This window comes from Aythya ferina, assembly GCF_964211825.1.
Source record: "Aythya ferina genome assembly, chromosome: 12".
Classification (NCBI taxonomy): Eukaryota; Metazoa; Chordata; class Aves; order Anseriformes; family Anatidae; genus Aythya; species Aythya ferina.
The window spans coordinates 3,445,589-3,458,650 of record NC_140308.1 but is presented as its reverse complement, the minus strand read 5'-3'; the positions used below and the strand labels follow the sequence as shown (position 1 = coordinate 3,458,650).

Genomic DNA, 13,062 nt, shown 5'->3' with positions numbered 1-13,062 from the left:
ATATATACACACACACACACATATATATAATTTTATAAAGGTTAGCTTAATTGTTAAGATGTCTTCCTGGAAACATCCCCATCCTAACAAATCATTTGGTATTCACTGTTTCCTTCCTTAGATACTTCCAGCTGTTTGTTTTTATCAGCTTGCTCAATTCTGTAATTCTGTGCTGTTTCTTTTTTTTTTCCTTAATTACATTGCACATACATTACTTCATAACAAGACAGGGCCATAACAAATCTCTTTAGCAGTTAGAGCTTCCGTGCAGGAATGTGATCATGGCTTTTAATTCCTCGCCATCCTGTGCACTATCGCAGTGTTAAAACTTTGTATGATTCTTGATAATGTGTTTAGGATCAATGGCGTAGTGAGGAATAGAGCGTTTTTCAGTGTAAGTAAACTGTCTTACAGGTTTCATTGTTCAATCTCTAAACCAAATCTGTTATATTACAAATAGAAATTACAAATTAGAAATAAAAATCAGTTTCAGGAATGTGTTTATGTAACATTATAAGAAAATACCACTAGGCCTTGATTGTTCCAGTGATTTCCAAGCAGTTCAGACATTTCTGTGGTTTGCTGCTTTTAAGTTTTGTTTCTGTAAAACAAATCTTACTGCCTTATGCAACTTACTTTACTTCTAGGTCATTTTATTGTGTTGTAGTTTTCAAGTATATTTTCTGAGGCCTTCTTTGTATCACCTTTAAGTTGAATGTTGTGTCAAAATGTTTCGGGGGTGTCTTTTTTTTTTTTTCCCTCCTTCCTTGCAGGAAGGAAAAGTGATCCATTACAAATACTTCCCTAAAACAAAAGTATTACAAAAATTTAAATAGAAGCAGATTTTTTTTTTTGTGGTGGTTATGGATATTCTTGTTAATCTTCGTAGTGTTGGGTGCAAAAAGAGAGTAATAACATTTTCCAGACCATCTGTAAGTAAATGTGGAATCATGTAAGATGTCTTTTGGAAAAAGATTATGGATGTGAGAGTTGTATCTTAATGATTCTGAGCTCCATTTACTTGGCTGAAACTGTAATAAAACTGTTAATAAAACTGAATTTTGGATTCCAAAATCTAGTGATGTATGAAATGATTATGAAGGTATAATGTAGAAAAAATTCTGTATGGTGTTACTTACGTATACCTCTCTTTGTCTTGTAGCTTTAGGCGAAAAAATTGTGAGAGACATCCGACCAGGAGCTGCCTTTGAACCTACATATATTTATAGACTTTTGACAGTTATCAAGTCAAGTCTGTCAGAAAAGGTGTGGCTTACAAGTCTCTTATTTCCGTAATTGCATCACAGGAGAGTCACTGTACCTAAAACAATGTAAACGCCATACATACATCAGTTTCCGTGCCTAAATGTCACCAAAATCAACTACTTGGTAGTTAGTTATAATTAAACTAGACTTAAATGGTAGGAAGATGTTCATAAGAAGTTTAACAGTTCGGTGTGTCAGAATAATGAAAAAATTGGAACGGAAAAACTTCTCATTCTATAGGGAAGGTACTGTGTTGATTCGTATTTAAGAAATAATCAGTTACTCATTTCTGCTTGGGATTCAGCATGGAATGATGGAAGTTACAGTGAGACATAAAAATACCATTTCAGGTTTAGTTTCAATTTGAATAAATGATAATAATTCAAGCCATCTTTTGATTTGGGCTTTGACTGCAACTTTTGGTCTTATTTCTAAAGGAAATTGCAAAAATATTATAAACTAGCACGTTAAATTAAATACGTATCAAAAAGAGTGGAAAAAATGCTTGTATCTAGGTGGAACTTATGTATGTACTCACTGTCATGGGAGGTTATCAATTAACATGTTGGTTCTTTTTGAAATAAAAATGGGGGGCTGTTACAATAAAATTAAAACTTTGACTTTGCACTTCAGACTCAGTAGTTGATAAAATGTTAATGGGAAAGCCAGATGTTCAATGTCTTCTGTCTACTGTTAAATTGAAAATATGAAAATACTATACAATTATTGGATTTTTTTTTTTTAGGGCAGACAAGAGGATGCTGAAGAATACTTGGGATTTATTCTCAATGGACTACACGAAGAAATGCTGACCCTAAAGAAACTTCTCTCTCCACATAATGAAAGTTAGTTTTTTTCTGTAGCGAACTTCATTTCATTCAAATACGTGTCACTAAAGATGTTTCCCCTCTTTTTGTGTTAATTTTGTAATACCGAGAAATGTTTGGAGTAGAAGTTGAGATAGGTTTAGAATGCTACATTTTCAAGGACTCGTGTTTAAAAAATAATCTTTTGCTAAATAAAGTCTTTCCAAAGGATAAAGTAAGTCCATCCTGTTTACAAATAACCCAAAATTTTGCACTGTATTTGTAAAAGCATTATGCTTCTATAGATACTGAGTGACATCAGTTTTTTATTGAGCTCAACTGAACATTATCTGAGGCTAACTCAAGTTCGTTGGCCTTGTCTTAAGCATATGTATGTTTCTCTGCCATTTATAATATCTCCAGTGTCAGTTGTTTACTGGGGTTTTGGCTCTCTCCATAGAAGTTCAAAAATATGTGTATTTTGTCACTGATCTGTAAACCTCTGTTGATTAAGTTCTCTTTTTGGAAGTGCAGTTTTCTAGACTAACGGCTAATTTATATCTAATTTAAAACGGAACATATTCTATAACTTAAAGTTTTATTGACACAGGCAGAGACAAGAGACGAGTTCTCTTTGAAAGAAGTGTTAGGAGATGTACACAGCCTAAAACACCATTTTATTTTATGGTGGCTTTATGTCTGGGTCCCCTATTAAAAATGAAACAAAATACTTAGCCAAGTATAGAGTTTAGATCACCAGCTACCCATTTCTCTTTAGCAGGGTAATTTTTTCTATGATATAAAATGATCATTCCATATTTTGTTGTTTAACTGTATGCAGTTTATAGCCTCCTCACTTTGGCATTCACAAAGAAAATATTTGCTAAGTCTTGGGTTCGCTGTAAAATACATGTGCAGAAAGGGAGTTTTATTTAATAATAGCATAATTATGCTTCCAGAATAACACTTGACTTTCTAGTTTTCTAACCAACAAATTTGACTGAAATATATGAAGCTTTGTTAGGAAATTACATCTGTTTACATACACATTAGTGAGCTGCTTTCTGTTTGTATATGGATATGGATAGGTCCAGCTGTGAGGGAACCAGGAATGTACTAATTTTTCTTCTCAAATCTATGGTCTGTGAAATCTAGATAATCTAAGAAAACATTTTATCTTCTGAAAAAAGTTCCTATCTTCCTTTCAAATTCTTTACTTAGATGCAGGTTTATTTGCAAAAAAAAATTTTTTTTTCTTCTTCCCTTTAAGAACTCACAGTTTCCAACGGCCCTGAGGCTCAGACTGTTCATGAAGAAGAGGAGCAAGATGAACAAGGAGAAGGCAGTGAGGATGAATGGGAGCAAGTGGGACCTCGCAACAAGTCATCAGTCACTCGACAGGCTGACTTCGTTCAGACTCCAATTACTGATATTTTTGGTGGTCATATAAGGTATAGTACTTGTTAACAAAAGATGTTGAGACAAGTAGGCTGCTTTGCCTTCACAAATACCTTGTTCCTCTTCTGTGTTTCTCACAGTAGTTGGATGGAAGAGATTTAAACACTCATCTCTCCCAGCAGGAACAAACCATTGTACCATGAAGCATTTGTTATGCAAGTGAGGGTTCAGAAGATGAACCGGAATGATCAAAAGATTGCTCCAAATGGTTCTGTGATTTGTTGTAGAGTATGAATCTTTTTTTAAGCAACTTCATGAACAGGTTATTCAGGGAACAAAACTCAATTGCATATAGAGGAGGAGTGTGAAGTGTGTGCTTTGTGTAGTCATACTAATATCTAAAAATTCCAAAGAACTTTACAGCTGCCTACTTTTTATGAACTCTGAGGAGTCTTTCCTCAGAACAGAAAGGTATAGTGAGATTTGTCAAGAGCTAAATGCAATCAGTAAGAGAACTGAAATATAATAAAAAAATTATTAACTTTTTATTGTTTAGACACGTGCTTCACAGCGGCAGGAAAGTTATGTGTAATAGTTAATAAATAAAACGTTAAAGATGAAAAGTTTGGAAAAATGTAAATCGCTACAAGATGTTACAGGAATGAAAAGAATGTGGGACATTGCTTGTGTTCAGGTCTGATACCAGAGGGAAGTCAGAAAGTGGATACTGAAGGAATATTTTTTGGAAAGGACGCCTCATGGCTTGTTTGGAGAAATATGTAATTTAAAATGAAAACAAGGTAAACACTTATTAAAAACATATTCTGAAACAAAAATGCTAGACTTGACGAATTATTTTTATATTGGAGACAGACACTTAATTGCTAGTGTTTGACTCCTTACGTTGCCAGGTATTCAGTCCAGAGGTGTGAATAATGCCTTCTGCCTGGGAAATACAGTGAAATTATTCTTTAGGGATTTCAGTCAGACAGCTGGCAAATAAAATGATATTTTCCATGAAAATTGGCAGACAGCTGTTTGTACGTATTGAACTTCCATGTTGATGGTATCTTCATTTACCCAAAGTATTGTTAATACCCTGTAGTGTTTTTATCATGGTTGGAGTCAAGATCTCAGTAGGAATCCATCAGTATGTTAAATTACGAATATTTAGGGAATGCTGTCTTCTGTAGAAATCCACAGGAAATGACATAAAATAGAGATGGTACTGAAAAAGGCAAAAACTTGCACTGAGCGACAGAACCACAAGGTCCGATCTGACATCTGTTGTCTACAGTCACCACACCCATTTTATTTAGCCTCCAAACTAGGTCACACAATTTACCACAGAAATAGTATCCCATGTTGTGATGTTGGAAGGCTTCCTCCTCTGAGGCTGAGGGTGGAGATAGGAAGGATTGAATACAGAATTGCCAGTAGAAGTCTACCAAAGAAGCATCAAAACTTGGAAAAAATCCCATGGAAAAAGCAGCTAGGAGAACATGGTGTGCATTAGCATCTTCTGGCTTGGGTCAGACTATTAAATGCCTATTTAGGTGTAATCACTTAAACAACTTATTTTCTTAGGGCAATGTGAGGCTTAAATGTAAGCACATAGAGTTTTGTCAGGGTCTGATCTGTTCATGTGCAGAGTCCCTTTTGATTTTTTTTCAGCTCACGTGAATTTCAAATATTAATTACACAAGCTAGCTTATATCCAGTTAGAAGCCTGCTAAATATTTCCATAAATAGCAACAATTCTTCCCTTCGAATGAACTCTTATTTTAAAAGGATATACATATAATGTATTGGTGTGATTTAAGCAGGATAGCAATGAGAAGTGCCTGTTTTCATGAAAAAATTTTTATCTTGGAACAGTACTGCTAACTTCAGAGTTCTTAGAATACATGAGATTATTTACTGAAAATGATGGATTTTTCCTTGATCAACTGAAATTTCTAATTATTCCGATTACTCATTTTATCTATGGAAAACTAAATTCCATCAAAGGTTTTGCTGCCAGATCCATTTCTGCATTTTGAAGAAATGTTGCAATCTTATTTCATGTGACTTCTTAAAAAAAACAAACACAGTGTTATCTTTTCAGAATATCATCCATATTATTAATGAAGTCTTTAATCTTTGGACTTGAAAACAGTTGGAATTGCTAGCAATTTTCTGTTGATTATTGCACTAAATAATGGTTAGCTTAAGAAGGGGCTGGGAAATGTATCCAAAAGCAGCAAGGACTTACACAGTGGAGAGTTTGTTTGTTGGAACACTGTGCTTGCCATGTGTTGAAGGTTTTGTCCTTAAATATAGCCAAGGAGGAAGTGTTAAACTGAAATAAAGATGCTACTGTTTTTCATAGGCTCTCTTCCCTCTGAAGAATATATGTTTGCCAATATAAAGATGCATTGGCTTTCTGTTACTGCGTCAGGGCTTTGCCTGAATCAAAAGGGGTCTTTTGACAGGAATTTGCAGTAGAGGCATAAAACCTGTATGTTAGTGTTTTATATATAATGCAAAGACATTTCAGCATGGCTACATGAATTATGACTATATTAATTATCTCACTGCTTTCAGGCTTAGTGTGGCACAATAATAAACTGAACAATATCATAAACAAATCATTTCTTTAGTATAAAACAAACAGCTGGGACTTCTTAATGTAAGTACTGCTTTCAAACTAAAATAAATTCTTGAGCCGTGTTTGATGGTCTTCAGGAAATCAGGAAGAGTCCACTCAGTGCAGTGACATGTTTGAAGAGCGTACTATCTCTTTGCACGAAACAATTAGCACCAAGCCAGATTACTTACAGGCTCCAACTGAATGTACTACAAAAAAAAAAAAAAACAAAAACAAATAGGAAACATGTTCCCATGCCCTAGGTCGCTAGCACTACCAGTTTTGCAGAAGTCTCCAGTTTTTGTACAAAAGAGTACATAGACAAAGTCTGGACACAGAAAATGATGGGAGGAAAAGGAAACGCCAGTCCTTGACAGAGCATAGTTTATATTTCCTATGGCAAGATCTAAACAAACAATTTAAAATCAGTATGAAATTGGACTTAGTGAAGTGGCTGAAAAAAAGTGTGTTTTTATTGCAGAATTTAGAGTTGGTTGTCATTTTTTACAGCAAAATGTAGATTAGATAAAGATTAATATTTTGCGTTTCTGAATATTTATTTCAAAAGCATAACTTCAGAGATTTTGATGTGATGAGGGATGTTTTTAAAATGGTAGGAGTCATGGTTTTAGATTTACATACAAGCATTCTGTGCCTCCATGCGTAAAGAGCTGGGTTCCAAACATACTTGCAAAAAGTAGGTATGTTTCACAGAGCAGAAATATTTTTGTGGTTGGCAGTGTAGAAACATGCTTTAGTGACCAAGGTAGGAATACAATTAGGTATAGTTTGGACTTATTTTAAAGCTCTGTGTTTTACAATTTTTACAAAAATCTAACTATAGCCCTGCGGTATCTTACCTGCTTTTTTAGTGTAAACTATTCCCACTCTTGAGACTTTTATTTAACCTAAATCATACTTGGCTGTGCTCTGCTATGAAACACATCAGTGTTTTTGTTTCCAGCTCAGAATAAAATGGTAGAACTGTCTGAAGGCTCAAGATGCAATTCAGTAGACTTGATCATAAATGTTTTAATGTCTGATACTTTATCTTTTGGTCCTAATTTGTGATAGATTATTTTCCATTCCTGTATTCACATTTCATGTTTACATGGGAGAGAAAAAAATTGTCCTGAGTCGAATCTTTTTAAATGCGTGATCAAGAATTTCTATGTTTCTCTTTAACTATCTGATGCTTACCCAATAACTGTTTTAATCCTTGCATAAATAAAACAATTCATATATAATTCCAGCCAGTATGCTCTAAGGGGGTGTGAAAGTCATTTTACTTGCATTAAAATGGATTTAAGTTGTTGAAACTTATGCTTAAGCTTTGTTATTTGCTTGTTTGGTTTTGGTTAAACTATTAATTGCGTTATTAAGGTAGACTTCGATCCATTTTAACTTAAAAAATTCTACATTGTTGAAAATTACCTTGCTTTTTTACACTTTATTTTTATTTTTTTCCTGTAGATCTGTTGTTTACCAGCAGAGTTCCAAGGAGTCTGCTACACTGCAACCTTTCTTCACCCTACAACTGGATATCCAGTCTGACAAGATACGCACAGTTCAGGATGCGTTGGAAAGTTTGGTGGCAAGAGAGTCTGTCCAGGGTTATACCACAAAAACCAAGCAAGAGGTGTGTTTTGTTGACCCCTTTTTACAGTCAAATACTAAACTTTTTTTTTAAGGGTTTTTATTCAGCTCTTGGTTTACAAATAGTTACTTGAACACTATTCCTTATGTTAATAAAAGAGGTGCTAACCTTTTCAGTGTCCTCCAGTGGTAAAATGTAATACATTTGAATACATACAGTGAAAGTCATTCAAAGAAGAGAGCTAATTCTTAAGCAAAACTGTGCCTGTAAATTGGTATGGTTTCTGAGTTGGCGTAGTAATTGGTTGAAGATTTTAGTTGAGTATATATTAAATTAGCAGGGTAAACTGTGATTATAATATGTACTATTCTAAGCAAAATGGCTTTAGCAATCTTAACGTGCTGATTCCTAGGGACTGCCAGGTGTTCTTGTTACAGGAGCAGCTCTTCAGAGCACTGCTTGAAAGTGCACCGTAATGTTAGGAAAAATGCTCTGGAAGCACTACACTTGCGTCGTTTGTCTTGCTGTCCCCGATGGGTTTTTATTCACACGTTGAACTTACAAGTCAGCGATGAAATTAGTTGTCGATCGCTGGCTTGGTAGAGGCCCATGCAGAACCTCCCTAAAACACATAACGGTCATTATCGTTTTCTGGAATGAAAATCTAAAATCTTTCAATAGCCAATAGAACTGCTCAAGTGTCCATGACAACCCTGTAGTTGCTTGGTGTGCTGTATGCAGTTTTGCAGAGATACTGTATTCAGTTTTAGGTAATCAGTTGAACAAGAACATTCTTCACAGCTGGGGAATATCCAGAAGAGAGCAAACAGTGAATGGCAGGCTAAAAGCTCTGCTACAAAAGGAAAGAATAAGGGGCAGGAGCTGTTCAACTTCAAGAAGAAACGATATGGAAGTAGAGGGATGAAACTGGATTTAAGACTTGGCAAAGGCTGCTCTAAAAAGGAAGAGACTAATTACTCTGTGATACTTGAACAGGAAATAGGAACCAGGCTGAGCTTGCCTGAGGTGCTTGTGGAGTTGTCGTTCCTATTTAAGAGAAGGTTAGAGAAAAGCCCATCAGGATTTATACAAACTGTTTATCATTGAATTAGAGGGGATGGACTGGAGGACCTTTAGAGATTTCCAAGCCTTGTGATTTTCTGTCACTTGGAGGACCAAGACGTTTTGTTCTGCACCCTCATTGTGCTGGGTCTGGCTGGGCTGGAGCTAACTTTCCCTGCTTTTTTCCTTTTTGCTGCTCTATAGCCTTTCTTGGTTTTGTTTTGAGGAGGAGTGAGAGTGGTTGTGGTGCAGTTTACCTGCCCTGCCAGGTGAAGCCACCAGACTCATGCAGCTCTGCTGACTGCTTATCATAGTTTTCAAATAATACTGTACGTAAAAGGAGTAATTGCTTGAGAACTTGTGATACAGAGTAATAAATTAAACTTATTTCCCTAGTGTCGTGCTTGTTACGGAATGCATTACTAATGAACGTCATCTCTGTTGTGGATGGATTGCTCAGATGTCAATTTTTCATACACTTTTTGTAATTGTTTTCAGTAGTCCAGTGTGGAAAGAGAGTCCTCAGTTGTAGTTGTTCTGTCTGTCATTTCATTTCTGTACCTGTTAGTCTTCTAAATATGCCAAATAAAAATAGGGTCAGATTAAGAGAGCATGGACTACTTTATTTGAAAACCTGAAGGTGGATAGCTGAAATTTGTCTGCTTTGTGTGCTCAGTAGGAGTGAGTGAGTGCTAGTGAACATCTGTTTCTCTGGTTGTCTTCCAAGTAGAAGAAACATTTGCAATGCATACTCGTCAAAATTTACCACATCAATTTTGTTTTGCTAGTCATTCTTTTTTTTTCTTTTTTTTTGGTCTTTACTGCAGATGGTATTAACTTCTTTACTGACAACCCAGTGCTCAATTATACCATTTGCAATAAATGGGTGTTCAGTTTAGGTGCTGGAGGTTTGGTCTGCTTTATATTTTAGAGTCTGAATGGAAATACAAGCATTCACAATGTCTTTTAGATTTTTTAAGGAAAAATTCAAGTCGAAATAGCTGCTCTTGTATTACAAATTGTAGAGAAAACACTGAACACGTTGACTTTTAGGACTTTGCAGATAGTAATTTTCTAAATGTGTTGCGAAGAAGCATTCCATCCTCATTTTCCAGATGGGAAACTCAGGAACTTTTGCTCAAGCTAAAAATCTGATTGTATTATTTGATTTTTTTTTGTTGTCTTCTGTTTGTTTATAATCTGAATTGTGTTCTTTACGAGTTCGAGGAATAAGCAATATATGTGAAAAGAATAATCTTCCACATATGTGAATGATTTCTCTTACAGTTTAATTTTTTGAGTCATTAGAGCTAATTTTGAATTTTATGTGTGTATTAATATAAACAGGAAATCGCTCAGGGAGTTGCAGTTGAGTTGAAAATAAATAGGTAGTTTACACAGATGTTTAAAATGGAATGTCATTCTCTTGCTGTTTATCCCTCTCTGGTTCTTCGTGGTTAAGCAGATCAGTTTCTGAAATCTTGAACATTTAAACAGTGAATACATATGTGTATTCGAAAAGCTTAATTTTTAACTTCATTAGAATGATATTTTTTTCTTATTCACAGACCTGTTCACGTTTTTCTACCAGAAGTGAATCTTCTTGAGTAGCAAAGCAGCCTTGCTTCATTTACTTTTCCAGGTTACCTTCCACAAACTCCTTCTAAGGAGTCTTCACATCCCCTGGAGCTCTCAAGCTGCTCCTTGAGGCTCATACAAATATTTTCTTAGGACTCTGAGTCGTGTTCACTAAACAGGCGTTTGTGGCAGTGTTTGCTGGTGGTGTTGCTGCCAGGAATCGGGGCCCCTAGCAGTGTCAGGACAGCAGAGCATGTGCCTGCTCCTCAGCTGCTGCTCTCCAGCCTGGCACAGACACACACACAGCTGCTTTGATCTGCGATCTAAGCCAATGTGCTGGAGGTGGTGGCACAGCTGAGGGGCAGGCATCTGGTCCCATACACCAGCTGGCTTACTGGGGGTGGAGAATGGCAGCTGCTGAAACCCCTGCAGTGATGTTCTTCAGCATCCTTCTGTTCTTGGTCTGGGCTGGGGTCTGTGATTTTTTTTTTTTTTTTTTCTTTTGCTCAAAACTGAATTAAAGATTTGAGATTGAGAAGACTCAATTCCAGGAAAATCTTGAAGTAGTGTTAACTGTGTGAACTGAGTGCATATTTTTTCTATATATATAAACCTATACAGACTTGCTCCCTAAAAGCAGGAGCCATTCTGTGCTAAGATGCATGGTACATACATGCTCCCTTAAGTTCCTGGGAGAATTGTGTGAACCTCGTCTTGTCACCTTCCCTTTCACAGTCTGCCTTACAGCTTCTTTTTCTGCCTGTTATTCCTGGAAGATGGACAGGTGGGCACCAGCAGGCACTTAGTTGAGTGGAAAAGAACAGGGCTCTGTTTGGCTTGCTTGGTTTAAAAAAAAACACACAACAACAACGAAAAGCACAAAATAAAACCTCTCTTAAAGCTCAGAAGCTGCCACTGTTGCCAGTGGTTAGATGGTTTTTGGATGCAGGAAGGTGTATTTTGAACCCTTAGGATGTAGGTAAAATTTTACAGTTTGTAGAGACTATTTCTGTTTCAAATGTCAAATTATTTCTTGTAAATCGGATTAGCTCAAATCCGTGAGGAAGTCAAGTGCCCTACAAAATCTGCTTGCTTCAGCATCGTAAGAGGCCTAAGTTTTAATGGTCAGGCTTGGAAAAGTGATAGCTTTTCCACATGAATTTCTATTCCACATTCAGTAGCAGAATTTGTTGGAATACAACATGCTGATTTATCATAAAGACCATGAAAGCGGCGTTTCTCGATCAGAAAATTCAGGAAAAAAAAAAAAACACAAAAAAACACTAAAGTAATTACCTGGAGATTTGTTTTTTATTTCAGAATTTCTAGGAAGGCATTTTTTTTCTTCTGAGTCCAGTTTTAATTTCCAAACAGTAACTTTATGAGTAGCTTGGCTAAAGGTCCAGTATGCTTTAAGATTTTAAACTGCAGTTTTTATTATAAGTTAATAAATAAGCTGTGTTATATTATGTAGACTCTTTTGAACTGATGTATTTCGAATTAAAGACAAATTTTAAAGGAGTGATTTTGAGCAGTCAACAAGAACCAGTTTTTCTTGATCTTTGTTTTTTCTTTTTAGGTGGAAATCAGTCGAAGAGTGACACTAGAAGAACTCCCCCCTGTTCTTGTTTTACACCTCAAGCGGTTTGTATATGAGAAGACTGGTGGATGTCAGAAGCTTATCAAGAACATTGAGTATCCTGTTGATCTGGAAATTAGTAAAGGTAAAGATTTTGGAACAGAATTTTCCCCTTTTTTTGGATGGAATAATATTAAATTCTGCAGTGTTACCTGTTTTTTCCTTTTTTGCTCCCAGCTTTGTGCACAAGATTCCTTTTCCATGAAGGCTATTGCCACCTAGAAGTTTTAGTAATTTGGATGAATGTCTTGTATGCTTTCTTTTCCTCTCTAAAGAGAATATATTTAGGCGTCTGGGTTCAGTCTTGCTGATTCTGACGTTGTCTGTAACGCAGTTTGGGCCACCATTGTGCAGTGGTGAAAGATCTTAAAACCTCTGCCACATCCTAGGCATTGAGTTGGCTGAATAAGAGTTTCCTGCAGATGTAAGGAGTAAGGTTGTAGGCTGAGGACAAACAGTGGAAATAACCCTGTTCAACAAGGGCTATGTCCCTACTCGAGGCTGGTGCAAACTAATACTAGATACTTTTATGTCAGATTTCACTCAGAATTGGCAAACTGTTGTAATAAATAGTGGCTGATGAAAGGAAATCAGCACTTCAAAGAAAATATAGCATGAAGAAAGACTAGTAAGCAGCATTTCAGAGGTTAAGTGATAAAGGTCTGCCTTTTAATAAATACTTTAAGAGATGTTGATTTTTACGAACTGTAAGAACTTGCATGTAATCCAGCATCTGAAGCTTGCAACATTAAATGCATTTTGTTTTGATCTGACAAGATGACTGTTAGCCATCCAGCTTAGATAGGGAAAAGAAATAAAATCAATTATTACTAACCATTACTGATGATCTCAGGTTGGATAATGTGCTTTGTCAGGTAGTAATATGCTTTTGTTTTACTTAATATTTCATTTTCAAATGTCTTAATGGTTATTTGTAGAACTAGTGTATCTGATCTGTTGCATGTTTCTTTCTCTCTTTTTTTCTTTTTTTTAAATGGTAGTTTTAAGCCTTCTGTGAATACTAGCTTTCATCAAACTTCAAATTTCATTGCTTTCATTGCCAGGTATCAGAATCTTGAACATCCTT

At 35.8% G+C, this 13,062-nt stretch overlaps 1 protein-coding gene across 1 annotated transcript in view; it reads left to right on the top strand.

Annotated features, from left to right (window-relative positions):
- Positions 1-13,062, top strand: part of USP10 (ubiquitin specific peptidase 10) — a 50,094-nt gene that overhangs the window by 33,047 nt on the left and 3,985 nt on the right. The window contains exons 8-12 of the mRNA XM_084533130.1: positions 1,163-1,266; positions 2,012-2,111; positions 3,343-3,523; positions 7,573-7,738; positions 11,916-12,060. Of these exons, the coding sequence (XP_084389256.1) occupies positions 1,163-1,266; positions 2,012-2,111; positions 3,343-3,523; positions 7,573-7,738; positions 11,916-12,060 (696 nt within the window). The remainder of the gene's footprint in view (positions 1-1,162; positions 1,267-2,011; positions 2,112-3,342; positions 3,524-7,572; positions 7,739-11,915; positions 12,061-13,062) is intronic.